Source organism: Ranitomeya variabilis, chromosome 1, assembly GCF_051348905.1.
Source record: "Ranitomeya variabilis isolate aRanVar5 chromosome 1, aRanVar5.hap1, whole genome shotgun sequence".
In the NCBI taxonomy this organism is placed as follows: Eukaryota; Metazoa; Chordata; class Amphibia; order Anura; family Dendrobatidae; genus Ranitomeya; species Ranitomeya variabilis.
This window is the reverse complement of record NC_135232.1, coordinates 722,475,873-722,493,561: the sequence shown is the minus strand read 5'-3', so window position 1 is coordinate 722,493,561 and position 17,689 is coordinate 722,475,873. Positions and strand designations below refer to the sequence as shown.

Here is a 17,689-nt window from a genome sequence, read left to right as displayed (position 1 = left end):
GCAGATAGGATCTTATCATGTATCTCTGTATACAGGAAGCTCCCCCTAGTGGTGGCTGCAGACAGGATCTTATCATGTATCTCTGTATACAGGGAGCGCCCCCTAGTGGTGGCTGCTGATAGGATCTTATCATGTATCTCTATACAGGGAGCTCCCCCTAGTGGTGGCTGCAGACAGGATCTTATCATGTATCTCTGTATACAGGGAGCTCCCCCTAGTGGTGGCTGCAGTCTCTGTATACAGAGTGTTCCCCTAGTGGCGACTGCTGACAGGATCTTATGTATCTCTGTATGCAGGGAGCTCCCCGTAGTGGTGACTGCACACAGGATCTTATCATGTATCTCTGTATAAAGGGAGCTCCCCCTAGTAGTGGCTGCAGGCAGGATCTTATCATGTATCTCTGTATACAGGGAGCTCCCCCAAGTGATGGGTGCAGACAGAATCTTATCATGGATCTCTGTATACAGGGAGCTCCTGCTAGTGGTGACTGCAGGTAGCATCTTATCATGTATCTCTGTATACAGGGAGCTCCCCCTAGTGGTGCCTGCAGACAGGCTCTTATCATGTATCTCTGTATAAAGGGAGCTCCTCCTAGTGGTGGCTGCACACTTGATCTTCTCATGTATCTCTGTATACAGGGAGCTTCCCCTAGTGGTGACTGCAGGCAGGATCTTATCATGTATCTCTGTATTATACAGGGATCTCCCCCTAGTGGTGGCTGCAGACAGCATCCTACCATGTATCTCTGTATACAGGGAGCTCTCCTTAGTGGTGGCTGCAGGCAGAAGCTTATCTATCTCAGAGCTCCCCCTAATGTTGGCTGCAGACTGAATCTTATGTATTCTTGTAGACAGGAGCTCGTCTAGTGGTGGCTGCAAACAAAATCTTATGTATCTATGTATACAGGGAGCTCCCCTTAGTGGTGGCTGCGGAGAGCAGAATCTTGTCTTGTATCTCTGTATACAGAGAGCTCCCGCTAGTGGTGACTGCAGACAGGATTTTACTATTTATCTCTGTATAGAAGGAACTCCCCCTAGTGGTGGCTGCAGACAGGATCTTATCATGTATCTCGGTATACAGGGAGCTCTCCTTAGTGGTGGCTACAGGCAGAAGCTTATGTATCTCTGAGCTCCGCTAATGGTGGCTGCAGACTGAATCTTATGTATTCCTGTAGACAGGAGCTCCTCCTAGTGGTGGCTGCACACTTGATCTTCTCATGTATCTCTGTATACAGGGAGCTCCCCCTAGTGGTGACTGCAGGCAGGATCTTATCATGTATCTCTGTATTATACAGGGAGCTCCCCCTAGTGGTGGCTGCGGAGAGCAGAATCTTGTCATGTATCTCTGTATACAGTGAGCTCCCGCTAGTGGTGACTGCAGAAAGGATCTTATTATTTATCTCTGTATAGAAGGAACTCCCCCTAGTGGTGGCTGCAGACAAGATCTTATGTATCTCTATATATACAGAGAGCTTCCCCTACTGATGGCTGCAGACAGGATCTTATCATGTATCTCGGTATACAGGGAGCTCTCCTTAGTGGTGGCTACAGGCAGAAGCTTATGTATCTCTGAGCTCCGCTAATGGTGGCTGCAGACTGAATCTTATGTATTCCTGTAGACAGGAGCTCCTCCTAGTGGTGGCTGCACACTTGATCTTCTCATGTATCTCTGTATACAGGGAGCTCCCCCTAGTGGTGACTGCAGGCAGGATTTTATCATCTATCTCTGTATACAGGGAGCTTCCGCTTGTGGTGACTGCAGGCAGGATCTTATCATGTATCTCTGTATACAGGGAGCTTCCGCTTGTGGTGACTGCAGGCAGGATCTTATCATGTATCTCTGTATACAGGGAGCTTCCGCTTGTGGTGACTGCAGGCAGGATCTTATCACGTATTTCTGTATACAGGATCTTATCATGTATCTTTGTATACAGGGAGCTCCCACTAGTGGTGGATGCAAACAGGATCTTATCATGTATCTCTGTATAAAGGGAGCTCCCCCTAGTGGTGACTGCAGACAGGATCTTATCATGTATCTTTGTATACAGGGAGCTCCCCGTAGTGGTGACTGCAGACAGGATCTTATCATGTATCTCTGTATACAGGGAGCTCCCCCTAGTGGTGGCTGCAGACAGGATCTTATCATGTATCTTTGTATACAGGGAGCTCCCACTAGTGGTGGATGCAGACAGGATCTTACCATGTATCTCTGTATACAGGGAGCTCTCCTTAGTGGTGGCTGCAGGCAGAAGCTTTTCTATCTCTGAGCTCCCCCTAATGTTGGCTGCAGACTGCATCTTATGTATTCCTGTAGACAGGAGCTCCTCTAGTGGTGGCTGCAAACAAAATCTTATATATCTGTGTATACAGGGAGCTCCCCTTAGTGGTGGCTGCGGAGAGCATAATCTTATGTATCACTGTGGTGGTTGCAGCAATTAAATGGGAGGTTTTGCACTCCAAATCAGGAATATCAAGTCCTGATACTTTAAGGCCATGTGCACACGTTGCGGATTTCTTGCAGAAATTTCCTGAAGAAAACCGGAAATTTTCTGCAAGAAATCCGCATTTTTTTTTTTGCGTTTTTTTTCAGTTTTTTTCGCGTTTTTTTAGCATTCTGCAAGCGTAATTAGCTTGCAGAATGCTAAAGTTTTCCAAGCGATCTGTAGCATCGTTTGGAAAACTGACAAGTTGGTCACACTTGTCAAACATACTGTTTGACAAGTGTGACCAACTTTTTACTATAGATGCAGCTTATGCAGCATTCTATAGTAAAAGATAGAATGTTTAAAAATAATAAAAAAAATAAAAAAATGCTTATACTCACCCAGACATCTCATCAGCGGCGTCCGTTCGTCTTCCTATAGCTGGTGTGTGCGCACAGGGCCTTCCGTGACGTCGCGGTCACATGACCGCTCACGACCAATCACAGGACAGTGACGTCATCGGCAAGGTCCTTCGCCGCACATCAGCTACAGGAACCGAACGGCAGCGTGCAGCGGTGAGGCGGGAACACTGCGCGGGACATCGAGGGTGAGTATAGGACTATTTTTTATTTTATTTATTTTTTGACCACTTATATGGTGCCCAGTGCGTGGAGGAGAGTCTCCTCTCCTCCACCCTGGGTACCAACCGCACATAATCTGCTTACTTCCCGCATGGTGTGCACAGCCCCGTGCGGGAAGTAAGCAGATCAATGGACTCCTAGGTGTGCGGAATCCCTGCAATTCCGCATTTTTAATGAACATGTTGCTTTTTTTTCCGCTATGCGATTTTTTCGCGGAAAAAATCGCAAAATTTGCACAAAAAATGCGGAATACCTTGTAAATAATAGGAGGCATATGTTAGCGTTTTTTTCGCGTTTTTATCACGTTTTTATAGCGAAAAAACGCGAAAAAAACGCTAAAAATCCTGAACGTGTGCACATGGCCTAAAGATACAGGAGTAAATAACCATCAGTGATCAGGGAAGGTAATTATTTGAAGATTTTGATAATCCTCTGAGTGGGGAAACCTACCCAACAAGGCACTGAGCAGCTGTGAGCCAGGTCTTTATGGTGCTTACATGGTTTGGATGGGGCCTGCACACATTCATCCATTGTATTGTAAGATTACAATTACGCGTTTTTCCATTATTAATGGGAAGAATTAAACGTGTGGTATCAGTCTCTGGTGGGTGAAGGAGGATGGAGGGGGAGGGATGAGCTGAGTTTACAAACAGAATGACAGATGGCTCCTATTTGCTACCATAAAATACTTGTCAATGTGTAAATCCTTCTGTTTTACCTCCATTCATCACAGCTTAATTACATTCATTTGATGCCAAGACAAACCCTGAAAGTACAGAAATAGAAGCGCAGATAAGAAACGGAGACAACTCAGCGAAGTAATCACAGAGCAGAGAGGCAGGAAGATGGGGATGTGGAGCAGCGACCCTGGAGCGGAAAGACCAAAACTCATCATCAGTAATAATGCAGATCAAGACAAGCCTACAACCTGCAGTAACCACCGATCCACCAAACCGCTACATGACCAGCTCTATCCTCACCTACTGTATCCTCACCTATCCCTTGTAGATTGTGAGCCTTCGCGGGCAGGGACCTCACTCCTCCTGTACCAGTTATGACTTGTATTGTTTAAGATTATTGTACTTGTTTTTATTATGTATACCCCTCCTCACATGTAAAGCGCCATGGAATAAATGGCGCTATAACAATAAATAATAATCATAGAGAGAGACTACAGGTATGAAACGAGACCGAGGTGCTGAGCGGTGTGCGGCCATGTGCCCAAGCCGGTCATGTGCGATACCGTCCGCTCAGCATCTAATCCTCTCCTGTGTGATACTGTATGGGCTGTGCATCTAATCCCCGTGTGATATGGAAAGAGCTGTGCACATAATCCCACTGTGTGATACTGTATGAGCTGTGCATCTAATCCCAGTGTGATACTGTGAGCTGTGCATCTAATCCTATCCTATGCCATACTGCATACTGTATGAGCTATACATTATTCTTATCCTGTATGATACTGTATGAGCTGTGCATCTAATCCTATCCTGTGTGATATGCAGTTCATGCAGTCTAATCCCTGTGTGATACTGTATGAGCTGTGCATCTAATCCTATCCTGTGCCATACTGTATGAGCTATGCATCTATTCTTATCCTGTTTGATACTGTATGAGCTGTGCATCTAATCCTATCCTGTTTGATACTGCATGAGCTGTGCATCTAATCCCAGTGAGATACTGTAGGAGCTGTGCAAATAATCCCAGTGTGATATGGAAAGAGCTGTGCATATAATCCCACTGTGTGATACTGTCTGCTGAGCTGTGCACCTAATCCTATCATGTGTGATGCTTAATGAGTTGTGCATCTAATCCTATCCTGTGTGATACTGTATGAGCGGTGCATCTAATCCTATCCTGTGTGATACTGTATAGGCCCCGTCACACATAGCGACGCTGCAGCGATACAGACAACGATGCCGATCGCTGCAGCGTCGCTGTTTAGTCGCTGTGTGGTCGCTGGGGAGCTGTCACACAGACAGCTCTCCAGCGACCAACGATGCCGAGGTCCCCGGGTAACCAGGGTAAACATCGGGTTGCTAAGCGCAGGGCCACACTTAGTAACCCGATGTTTACCCTGGTTACCAGTGTAAAATGTAAAATAACAAACAGTACATACTCACCTTCGCGTCCCCCGGCGTCCGCTTCCTGCACTGACTGAGCGCAGGCCCTAACAGCAGAGCGGTGACGTCACCGCTGTGCTGTACTTTCACTTTACGGCCGGCAGTCAGTCAGTGCGGGAAGCGGACGGTATGGGACCTGACGGACACCGGAATGTGAGTATGTACTGTTTTTTTTTTTTTTTACATTTACGATGGTAACCAGGGTAAACATCGGGTTACTAAGCGCGGCCCTGTGCTTAGTAACTCGATGTTTACCCTGGTTACCAGTGAAGGCATCCTGAATCCGTGTCACACACACCGATTCAGCGATGTCAGCGGGACCTCAACGACAAAAAAAAGGTCCAGGCCATTCCGACACGACCAGCGATCTCACAGCAGGGGCCGAGTCGCTGGTACGTGTCAAATATAGCGAGATCGCTACTGAGGTCGCTGTTGCATCACAAAACTTGTGACTCAGCAGCGATCTCGCTATGTGAGACGGGGCCTTTAGAGCTGTGCATCTAATCCCACTGTGTGACACTATATGAGCGGTGTATCTCATCCCCGTGTGATACTGTGTTCAGGAATCAGCCAGCTCTTTCTTTTTCTTTATTTGCATTATTCATTAGATACAATGTATCAGTTTAGTTGTTACTGAGAATCGTTATCATTCATTTCATTGGACACATCCTTTGTTCTCCAGGATGATGACGATCTCCTTGAATCGCACCCACCGTCACTAGTGTCACCCACCAATTTACTAAAGCAATGACAGATCCCAAAATGGTTAATTCATATAGAAAAGTCTAATTGTGCGATAGGAAATCATCAGCGACGCGTAACGAATAGTGCCAGGCAGCTGCTGTAAAGGCCGGATGAAGAGCGTGCCTTCTGCCAGGAACTGCTCAGTCGTTTGGTTATAGTGTGAAGGACAAGTAATTCGCCATGTGATTGCCCCATGAGGGTGATAATTACGGCACGTTTCAAGACTTGAAGGGAATGGTCAGCATAGAATGACTGTTCAAACCAAGCACGAACCCTCGGTGCACCCTTGGAGCGGCCGAACAGTTCAGTGCAGCTTCCCATCGGCTTGTTTTCCCTTTATCTCCACCCCCCCATACTTTGATTGACAGCTCTGACTTTATAGAGCCCGAGAAGGGCAAAAATAGATGGAAAACAAGTAGGTGGAAAGATGCTCTGACATTTCCAGGCTGTGCCAGGGGTGCATCGAGACCCTGTGCTTGGTTTGATCAGTCATTCTGTGCTGACAGACCTCCGCTGTGATGGCTTCCTTTGTCCACAACCTTTTCCCCAACAATTCTAATATAATATCTGCAGGGTTCCTCGTCATTGCGGAAACTTCCGGTTTGTATCCCAAACACTTCCTTAGATTTCATCACTATGTAAATAAATGTTCCGCAATTTTCAATAACATCTTATATTACAAATTCTCTTCTTGTGGGGAGACAATCGAAGAAATGACAATTCTTCACAGGTGAGGTTCTGTTACAATTGTATTCAATCTGGACATACTTCTGTGTCACTCTCTCTGGTCCTGAAAGTTTGTTACAATGTATCAGTGCAGGTAAAATGGATCAGGCTGTTTTGCTTATAGAGGATTGTCTCAATCTGACAATGTTGTAACAAAGCCTCAGCTGTGAGAAGTAAATCTAGGTTTATGTCCTTTGCTGTCCATGAATAAAAGCCTTTGCGGACATCTAATCAGAGGTATTGGAGAGGAGGAGCTCAAACACCAAGTCAGTTATAACGTAGCAACATCTGATACAAATCAATGAGCTCAGAAAGAAAATTGCGAATATGTAAACAGCACAGAAATTACTTTTCTTCATTTCTTTATTTTTTTTTCTGAAAAAACAAAAACAAACCCAAAACAACAAAGTAAAAAGCAAACCCCTACAAAATTTGATGGGTCTGATCCCTGCGATTAAGGCTCCAGTATCCAGCATCCATCATCTCCATGGCTTATGGGGTGAGGGGGTCCTACGAGGGACACCAGATATTTCCGTGCGAATCCGGAGCGTTGACGTAGGGAATGTTCCAGACCCAGGGTCTATCTGAAAGACAACACAGGAGAGGTGAGCGGCGGAGGGGCTGCGGCTGCCTGGATCGCTGGGGAGGGGGGGCTGGTTGCCTGGCGATCGTACACTGATGAAGATAAAAGAGGCTCTGGGATAACGAGAGGAGGCGGATGCAACACCCAACAGGCTTTTATAGATACAACTCCAGTATCGGAAACAAATTAAATTGCAACTAAATGGGTTCCGTACAGCCTGAGCAACCTGATTCATGCATTGCAAAATGCTTCAATATGCAGGAGGAGACAGGGTTAAAAGTGACCTATCAAAATGAGCCATTAGCCAACTTTACAGTCCTGTGTCAGTCTTCACTGGGGTTCTGGATTTCTATTCCTGCACCAGGAGGTCCAGGATGAGCACAGCACAGCAAGGGATTATGGGAGGGCACAGAATGTGGTGAGAATATATCAGGGCATGCTGGGAGTTGTAGTACAATGGCTACTACAGTAATTGCGGGGATTAGCGCATGGTCAGTGTGCATGCGTGGCATTACCCTAGCGTCTGACTGTCCGCAGTACTTGGCCGTTTTCCCTGTCACTGGAGATTAATTTCTCAATGAACGTCTGTCAAATTGTGGCGATTCCGGGAACCATTGAGACCTCGTTTTCGCGCCATTAACGTTGCGTGTTTTCTTTTTTCCACCCACAGTTTTGAATTATTCTCCCTTCACTGGTGAGGAGGAAAAATTAACCGTGTGACTGCCAAGCAGCAAGCAATCGTCTTTCCAGGAAACAACTTGAGTAGCCAATTAACTTTTAAAAGGGCCCTCGACCTAATTTATACTCCGTCTATTATGAAAATACCCCTATTTCCCGACTTTAGAAGGCTCCTTTAAATTACTTTGACGACATCTCCATTTGTGTTTAATTCAGCATTACTTCAAAGGTGGAGATCAGCGGCGCCTCGTGCTTTCTGGCCGCTTCTCATCTCATGAAAAGGAAGGAAAGAATAAAACACCTCTGTCCATAACAGCTCTGACACTGTAGCGAGCCCGCAGCTGAAGACCAGGATGTTACTTACATATATAATTTGGGAGTCACATCACCCTTGGATACATGGGACTGCCCCTGAAATGGTCTAACACTCCCCGGCATCCCCTAGAGGGGTGCAGAATGGGGTTTTATGCGCAACGATCTTCTTCAGGTCATTAATGCTCACATCTGAAGTTTCTGAAGTCCCATTCTCTAATATGTCACTCTTTCCTTTTTCTTCTCCGATACATATAAAATGATGGGAATCTTATTCTCACCTCCGAGGAGGAGAAGAGACAGAATCACGAAGTCGAGACATAATGAATTCTCAATGAGAGCACAGCCAATTTCCTCCAGACTCCCTCAAAATTGGTGCTCGGTGTAATGCTCTTTCATAATGGCGTAGCTTTTAGAGAACGGATGGCGCGGCCCCCCCACCCGGCGGGGTTATAGAGACCCCGGGGCTGAGACGCGATGCTCCGAGCCAAACCGCAGATCTCTGCTCTATTATAATTAAAATGAGACACGGAACGCAACCTGTGATTACAAAGCCGCGGCCCCGCATTAACCCCTTCACTTACTGCCTAAGTCACCCGCAGCTTAAAGGGCCGGTGTCCAGTCCAGAGGAAGCAAAGCATAATCAATGTGTAACCAAAAGACCAGAAATTTCTAATATACATTATTTTACAATTTGTCATCGTTTTGAAAATATCTCTGTTAGTATATCAGTGAGCACATTCACTGACAGCAAAGTACAAAGGGGAAGATTGCAAAAATGTCCTCTGCGACTCTTAGGGCTTCTTCACATGCAAATTATTTTACCGTTCAGAAAAATCATAGCATTTTACAGTAGAGGCAAAATAAAAATTATGCAATGTTTATTTTTTAAATAGCAGCATGTCAAATTGTTTCAACATCTTTACAGAGTGTTTTTTACCCCTTAATTTTTTTACAATTCTGACCACTGTCACTTTATGAGGTTATAACTCTGGAACGCTTCAACGGATCCCTGTGATTCTAACACTGTTTTTTTTCGTGACATATTGTACTTCATGTTAGTGGTAACATTTCGCCGATATGACTTGTGTTTATTTGTGAAAAAAACCCCGGAGGTTTGGCAAAAATTTGGAAAATTTAGCGATTTTCAAACATTCAATTCTTATGCCCTTAAATCAGAGAGACATGTCACACAAAATAGATAATAAATAACAATTCCCACATATCTACTTTACATCAACACAATTTTTGAAACATCATTTTTTTTTTGTTTGGAAGTTATAAAGGTTAAAATTTGACCAGTGATTTCTCATTTTTCCAACAAAATTTACAAAACCATATTTTTTTTTTTTAGGAACCACATCACATTTGAAATGACTCAGAGGGGTCTATATGACAGAAAATACCCCAAAGTGACACCATTCAAAAAACTATACCGTCAAGGTACTCAAAACCACATTCAAGACGTTTATTAACCCTTCAGGTGCTTCACGAGAACTAAAGTAATGTGGAAGGAAAAATTAACATTTAACTTTTTTTAAGTAAAAATGTACTTTAGATGCAAAATTTTTTATAGTCACAAGGGTATCATCAGAAAATGGACCCCCAAATGTGTTGTGCAATTTCTCCCGAGTACGCTAATACCCCATATGTGGGGGAAAAAACACTGTTAAGGCACACAGCAGGGCTGTGAAGGGAAGGAGAACCACTTGACTTTTAGAATGCAAAGTTGGCTGGAATAGAGAGCCATTATGTCGCGTTTGGAGACCCCCTTATGTGCCTAAACAGTGGAAACCCCCCCACAGGTGACCCCAATCTGGAAACTAGACCCCTAAAGGATTTTATCCAGGGGTATAGTGAGCATTTTGAACCCACAGGTACGTCAGAGAATTTGATAACATTATGTCATCATATCGCATAGGTCATCATTAGTATTGAGCGCAAGTGCTTGCTACTCCAGTTTGTATCGGGTGCTCGGGTCCCTGCCCTGCACTTTCATACCTGTTAGACTCCAAAAAAAAAAAACAAAAAAAAAAAACACCACATGCAGGGATACTTGATGCATACCCGAGCATCCGATCCAAATTTGGGTAGCGAATAGTGATGAGCGAATATACTTGTTACTTGAGATTTCCAGAGCACGCTCGGGTGTACTCCGAGCACTAAAAAATACTCAAGAGTTTTAGTTTTTACAGCCGCAGCGGTTAGCCAGCATAAGTACATGTGGGGATTCTCTAGCAACCAGGCAACCCCCACATGTACCACATGAAAACAGATGTAAATCATTCAGCTGCGGCGATAAAACCCAAATCTCCAAGCACTAAAAAATACTCGGAGGACACCCGAGTGTGCTCAGGAAAACCCGAGTAACCAGTATATTCGCTCATCACTAGTAGCGAACACTTGTGCTCAACATTAGCCATAATATCGTCATCATTTTTTTATACTTTTGAAAACCCCCCAGTTATAACTCCAACCCTAACACAACCCTAAACCTAATACAACCCTAACCCCAACCTCAATCATAACCCAACCCCAACACAACTCTAACCCCAAACAAACTGCAAAGAATGGAAAAAAAAAAAAAATTCTTTCAATTTTTATCTAACTAAAACGGGTGACAAAGGTGGATTTGATTTTTTTTATTTTTTTTTTTATTTTGATCACTGTGATAGAGTCCATCACAGTAATCAATAGGAACCAATATGAAAGTAGGAATTAGTCCTACCGGTAAGTGTGTTTCCAGGAGTCCATCATGACAGCACCACCAGGAGGTTGTCCTTCTTATCCTTGATAGGGACAGGAAACACAGAAGAGGTTAAATAGCCCCTCCCCACCTCCACCCCTCAGTGATTTTTTCAAGTACCACACCAGGATGGATGCAACTATTTTATTGAAATCCCCCTCTACACATGTTTACATCACATATCAGACAGGAACTCAAGGGAGGGTATATAGGGGTGCTGTTATGATGGACTCCTGGAAACACACTTACCGGTAGGACTAATTCCTACTTTCCAGGACGTCCCTCCTGACAGCACCACCAGGAGAAATACCAAATAACTCCTTATTTTTTAGGGCGGGATTACAGCTTGGAGGACTTTCCTCCCAAATGTAGTTTGTTGGTTTACTGTTACGTCTAACTTATAATGTCTACAAAAGGTATTTGATCTCGACCATGTCGCAGCTTTGCATATTTGGTCCATAGATGCCCCAGCGCTTTCTGCCCATGAGGCTGAGATTGCTCTCAATAAATGCGCCTTGAGGCTTTCTGGAGGAGTTCTTCCTGCCGAGATGTAGGCTGCCGTGATGGTAGATTTAATCCATCTTGCTAGAGTAGCTTTGGATGCTTTCTTCCCTTTATTCTTTCCGGCCATCTGGATGAAGAGGTTGGAGTCAATTCTCCAACCATTTGTGATCTCCAAGTAGTGTGGAATTGTCCTTTTTACATCTAAAGCGTGAAGGGAACGCTCTTTGGCATTACTGAAGTTCTGGCAGAATGTAGGCAGAATAATTTCTTGACTTCTGTGGAAGTCACAGACTACTTTAGGAAGGAACCTGGGATTTAGTTTAAGGATGATACAGTCATCCTGGACCTTTAAGTATGGATCTTTAATAGATAAAGATTGGATCTCACCAATACGTCGCACTGACGTTATTGCCACTAGGAAGAGAGTTTTAAAAGTTACAGCTCTCAATTCTGCTTGAGCTAGTGGCTCATATGGTTTCTTACAGAGTTCATTCAAGACCAGGTTTAGATCCCAGGGAGGCACTGAACTGCGAATTGTAGGTCTAAGTCTCTGAATGGCCTTGACAAACCTCATTATCCATGGATGAGAGGCTAGCTGGGAGTCAAAGAAGGAACTGAGGGCTGAGATCTGTACCTTCAATGTACTAGGCCTTAGTCCTTTATCAAACCCCGACTGGAGAAAGTCTAGAATTTTTGGAATATCTGGACCGTGAGAGACCGATACAGGAACTGTACTCGGAGAGCAGAACTTCTTCCATATCTTCCTGTATATTGCAGCAGTTACAGGTTTCCTACTGTTTTGAATAGTGGCAATGACTGGCTCCGAGAGGCCTTTTGATCTTAAGGCCCCGTCTCACTAAGCGATTTACCAACGATCACGACCAGCGATACGACCTGGCCGTGATCGTTGGTAAGTCGTTGTGTGGTCGCTGGGGAGCTGTCACACAGACCGCTCTCCCCAGCGACCAACGATCAGGGGAACGACTTCGGCATCGTTGAAACTGTCTTCAACGATGCCGAAGTCCCCCTGCAGCACCCGGGTAACCAGGGTAAACATCGGGTTACTAAGCGCAGGGCCGCGCTTAGTAACCCGATGTTTACCCTGGTTACCAAAAAAAACAAACAGTACATACTCGCCTTTCAGTGTCCAGGTCCCTTGCCGTCTGCTTCCTGCTCTCACTGACTGCCGGCCGTACAGCGAGAGCAGAGCGCAGCGGTGACGTCACTGCTGTGCTCTCATTTCTCACTGTACGGCCGGCAGTCAGTGAGAGCAGGAAGCAGACGGCAAGGGACCTGGACACTGAAAGGCGAGTATGTACTGTTTGTTTTTTTTGGTAACCAGGGTAAACATCGGGTTACTAAGCGCGGCCCTGCGCTTAGTAACCCGATGTTTACCCTGGTTACCAGTGAAGACATCGCTGGATCGGTGTCACACACACCGATTCAGCAATGTCAGCGGGGCCTCAACGACCAAAAAAAGGTCCAGGCCATTCCGACACGACCAGCGATCTCGCAGCAGGGGCCTGATCGCTGGTACGTGTCACACATAGCGAGATCGCTATGGAGGTCGCTGTTGCGTCACAAAACTTGTGACTCAGCAGCGATCTCGCTAGCGATCTCGCTATGTGAGACGGGGCCTTTAGAATCTCTTTCTCAGGATCCATGCTGTTAGTTGTAGTAGACCCGGGTTTTGATGGACTAGGGGCCCTTGAGATAAAAGGTCCGGTACTGCTGGTAGATGGATTGGATCCTCCAAGGACATCCATTTCAGTAGAGGAAACCAGCTCCTTTTGGGCCAGTATGGGACTATCAAGATAACTGATGTCTGGCTCTCCTGAATCTTCCTCAACACTCTTGGTATTAGGGCCAACGGAGGAAAGGCGTAAGCCACCTTCATGTCCCAGTTTTGAGCCAGTGCATCTATTCCTGATGGCCTGTCTCCTGGGTTTAGCGAAAATAATCTTTCTGTCTTTGCATTCTTCCTTGAGGCGAATAGATCTACTTCCGGGAAGCCCCAACGTTGGGTTATTTGGAGGAAGATTTCCTCGTTTAAGGACCAATCTGTGGGACATAATTTCTGTCTGCTTAGGAAGTCGGCTATCTGGTTTTCAGTGCCCTTCAGGTGTACTGCCGTTATTGATCTGACTGTCTGTTCTGCCCAGGAGAATATTGTATCTGATAGGTCTTGTAAGTGACGATGTTTTGGACCTCCTTGGTGAAGTAGAAAGGCTACTGTGGTTGAGTTGTCTGAAAACACACGGATGTGTTGGTCTTTTAACTTTCCCTGGAATGTCCTTAAGGCTTCCCAAACTGCTCTGAGTTCCCTGTAATTTGAAGACCTGCTTTGTACTGATGCAGGCCAAGTCCCTTGAGAGTAGTTCTCTTCTATGTGGGCTCCCCAGCAGCTGCGGCTTGCATCCGTAGTGATGCTTATACACGGAGATGTTCTCCAAGGCCTTCCTTTCTCGAGCTTTTTGTTATGGTCCACCATGACAGTGAACTTTTTGTATCTAGGGATAATCGCACTTTGGGAAGGCAGAGATGTAACCCTGGACAACAAAGTGAGAGAATTTCTTGCTGCAGGGGTCTTGAGTGATATTGACTCCACTGAACGCTGGAAATGCAAGATGTCATTAAGCCCAGTACCCGCATGGCCTTTCTTATGGATGTTCGCTTCTGCTTCTGTAATGTTAGGATTTCTTTTTTGAATGATTCCTGCTTGTGATGCAGGAGGTACGTACGTTCCTGAACTGAGTCTAGGATTACTCCGAGAAATAATTTTCTAGTTTCGGGTCTGAGGTTTGACTTCTTGAAGTTTATTAGCCATCCTAGCCTTCCCAGGAGTGACGTCGTTGTTGTCAAGTTCTGTTCCATCTGTTGTGGAGAGTCTGCTATGAGTAGGATGTCGTCCAGATAAGGGACGATGAGTATCCCTTTTTCTCTCAAGAAAGCCATCACCTCTGCCATGAGTTTGGTGAATATTCTGGGAGCAGACAAGAGGCCGAATGGCAGACACGTGAACTGATAATGTAGAATCTGACCCTGGTCTTTTATGGCGAATCTGAGATACTGTTGGTGTGAGGCGAAGATGGGAACCTGGTAATAGGCACTTTTTAGATCTAATGTGCTCATTACTGATCCTTTCTGGATCAGAGGTATTACAGATTTGAGGGATTCCATTTTGAACTGCTTGTAAGCAACTGACAGATTTAAAGGTTTCAAGTTTATAATCGTACGGTATTCTCCGCTTGGTTTTTTTATGGAGAACAGACTCGAATAGTGTCCTCTGAACCTCTGGGCATGGGGTACCGGAATGATGGCTTTTATTTGGATAAGTTCTTGAATATCCTTTAGAAGTCTCTGATGAACCGATAATGACTGGGTCTGAGTTAGACAAAATCTTTTGGGAGGTGTTTGGATGAATTCTATTTTGTACCCCCGTTCTATCAAACTTAAGATACATGAGTTTTAAGTGATGTTTTGCCAACCATGTAGGAAGTACTGAAGCCTTCCACCCACTAAGTTGGCGTCATTGTTTGTTAGTTCTTGATTTCTGGTCCTGAAAGGTACCCCTGCCTCTACCCCCTTTCGGGTAGCTCCATCTTTCGCCTTTCCCTCTATAGTCTTTCCTGGGATGGGATCGAGTCCTACGAAAGGATGGCATATTTTTTGGTTTTTCTTCAGGAAAACCCTTTTTCTTATCTGCTGCTTTTTCAAGCAATTCGTCCAATACTGGACCGAAGACATGGAGGACAGAGAAGGGTATTGAACACAGTTTGTTTTTTGACTGCGTATCACGCGACCATGATCTGAGCCATAGAGCTCTTCTTGCTGCATTAGATAAAGCGTTGTTTCACGCAGCGAACCACACAGATTCTGCCGAAGCATCGGCCATAAAGTCTGTTGCCATCCTCAGGAGTGGTAAAGACTTCAGGATTTCATCTCTGGGAGTTTTATTGTTAATCTGGGTCTCTAGTTTTTCTACCCACAGCGACATTGATCTGGCAACTGAAGTGGCCGCAATATTTGTCCTCATGATGGCGGCTGAAGCTTCCCAGGCCTTTTTGAGGAGATCTTCTGATCTTTTGTCCATAGGGTCTTTGAGACCCGAGGAATCCTCAAATGGAATGGCGGTCTTTTTTGAGACTTTGGCTACAGGTATATCCACTTTAGGAACGGATTCCCAAACTTTGGTCCCATCTGGATCAAAAGGCAGACGATATTTAAAATCTCTTGGGACTACCAATTTCTTTCCTACATCGCCCCATTCTTCCAAGATCATTTCTTGAATATGGTGATTCACGGGAAACACTCTGTTTCTGCGAGCCCTAAGCCCACCAAACATTTCATCTTGGATCGTAAGGGGTTCCGTGGCCTCTTCTACCTTCATGGTATTTCTGACGGCCTGTAGTAATGTGTCTGTGTGCTCAGAAGAGAATAGATATCTCTTTCTTTCTTCTGGGAGGATATTTGAAGAGCATTCTCCCTCCATGGAGTTGAGCTGAAAGCTCACCCTCTTCTGAACTAAGATCCTGTTCCCACCTAGGTTTCTTAGGGCGGGGGGATTAGACTGGCATCAGTGCGGATACTGTGGACTGTACTTCCTTTCTAGATAGTATAAAAACTATGATCAGAGAGGAAGTTTGTTCTCCTTTAAGCAGTCCTGCCATACATCTATCACACACTTTCTTCGTGAGCCCCTCTGGTAGTCAATTAGAGCATAGAGGGCATTTACTCGTCTTGCGCTTTTGCTGGACGCTTGGACGCCTCCTTATGATCAGGGGCGAGCTCTGAGGACTGGATCTCTGGACGATTTGCACCCTCCATCTCTCTAGGACCAGTGTGCTGTCAGATGTTTGCGGTTAAATAGGTTCTCTTACCTGTCTTCAAATCATCTGACTCGTCCTCCTTCCGAGCTCAGCTGCAGGTGATCACTGCGGGTTCCTGGAATGCCCACTAAACCCATGGGCGGGAATCTCATCCTCCCGCTGCATGGCACAGCCCGAGGCTGTCTTTCGGCGTCCCCGAGGTCCAGGCTGCCCAGGAACGCCACCGGAAGTCAGCGCCATAGATGATGAGGCGCGCTTGATGCAGCGCGCTCGGAGACGCGGCACGCTCGGTGACGCGGCACGCCTCGACGACGCAGCGCGACAGAGGCACTACCCGCAGGGAAACGTGGCGCGCTCACTGGCACGCTTAGGAACGATCACCGCCGGTATCCGGGTGCAGCTAGAGGCACAGAGCCCTCTGGAGAGGGATGCGCCAAAGACGGGAGCACAGAGCTCAACCAGCGCTGAGGGACCTCCCTCGGTATCAGCGCTATCATGCGGAGTTACCGTGCTCCACTTGCTCAGAGCCCTCGGGAGAGGGATGAGGCCGCTCCGGGAGCGCTGCTCGACCGGCTATTGGAATCTTCAGCACGGTAAGCCTTGCCAACGCTCCTCTGCGTCTGTCCCTGATAGGGACAGGAAAAACAATGAGGGGTGTAGGTGGGGAGGGGCTATTTAACCTCTTCTGTGTTTCCTGTACCTATCAAGGATAAGAAGGACAACCTCCTGGTGGTGCTGTCAGGAGGGACATCCTGGAAAAATTCCCTATTGTTGCATAGTACTGGCCAGCAGATCTCGGCAGTTGTACTGTTCTAGCCATTTTTATCAAGAGGATGCCGAGGGCCAGGGACAGAGCAGTATTGTGTTAGATCAGAACATCAAAACTGGTCCGGATCAAGTACTCCAGGTTCGCAGCTAACCCCCGTAGCAGAGATTCTGGAGATTTTCCTTCGCTGGGGTGGTGCTATACCCTTACTTATCAACGCTGTAAAAAAAAAAAAAAAAAAAAAAAAATGGCGCTAAGGAAAAAGTACCATTAAAAGGAGTATTGTTTAGGGGTTAATTGAATGTATAAAAAACTTAAAGCAATTTAAACATGTATTTAAAAAAAAATAAAAATTTCATGTGAAAGAAAAAAAAAAAAAACAGCTGCAAAACAGCACTGTGTGAACATACTTTTCCAGCTTGGACTCCTGACTGATACATTTTATCAAAATAGGATATGTTTGGCTCAACGACACATTGCAAAAAACTCTCACCTGTGAAAAAAAAGCATATAGATGGAGCAGACTGGGTGTTATAAGTAGTGGATGCAGCAATAATGGAAAGTGATATCACAGGATGTGTGTGAGAGGTGGGGGTCCCAGAGATTAGCCCTTCA

At 45.6% G+C, this 17,689-nt stretch overlaps 2 protein-coding genes across 3 annotated transcripts in view; both read right to left on the bottom strand.

The window, feature by feature from the left end:
* Positions 1–17,689, bottom strand: part of LOC143798623 (protein kinase C theta type-like) — a 1,028,586-nt gene that overhangs the window by 993,550 nt on the left and 17,347 nt on the right. The window lies entirely within an intron of this gene.
* TDP1 (tyrosyl-DNA phosphodiesterase 1) overlaps positions 6,988–17,689 on the bottom strand; it is a 79,675-nt gene continuing 68,973 nt past the window's right edge. The window contains exon 16 of one of the 2 annotated variants that reach the window (XM_077267702.1): positions 6,988–7,240. In XM_077267702.1, coding sequence (XP_077123817.1) covers positions 7,167–7,240 — 74 coding nt within the window. In that variant the 3' untranslated portion in view covers positions 6,988–7,166. The remainder of the gene's footprint in view (positions 7,241–17,689) is intronic. The other variant, XM_077267695.1, reaches the window with a different exon arrangement.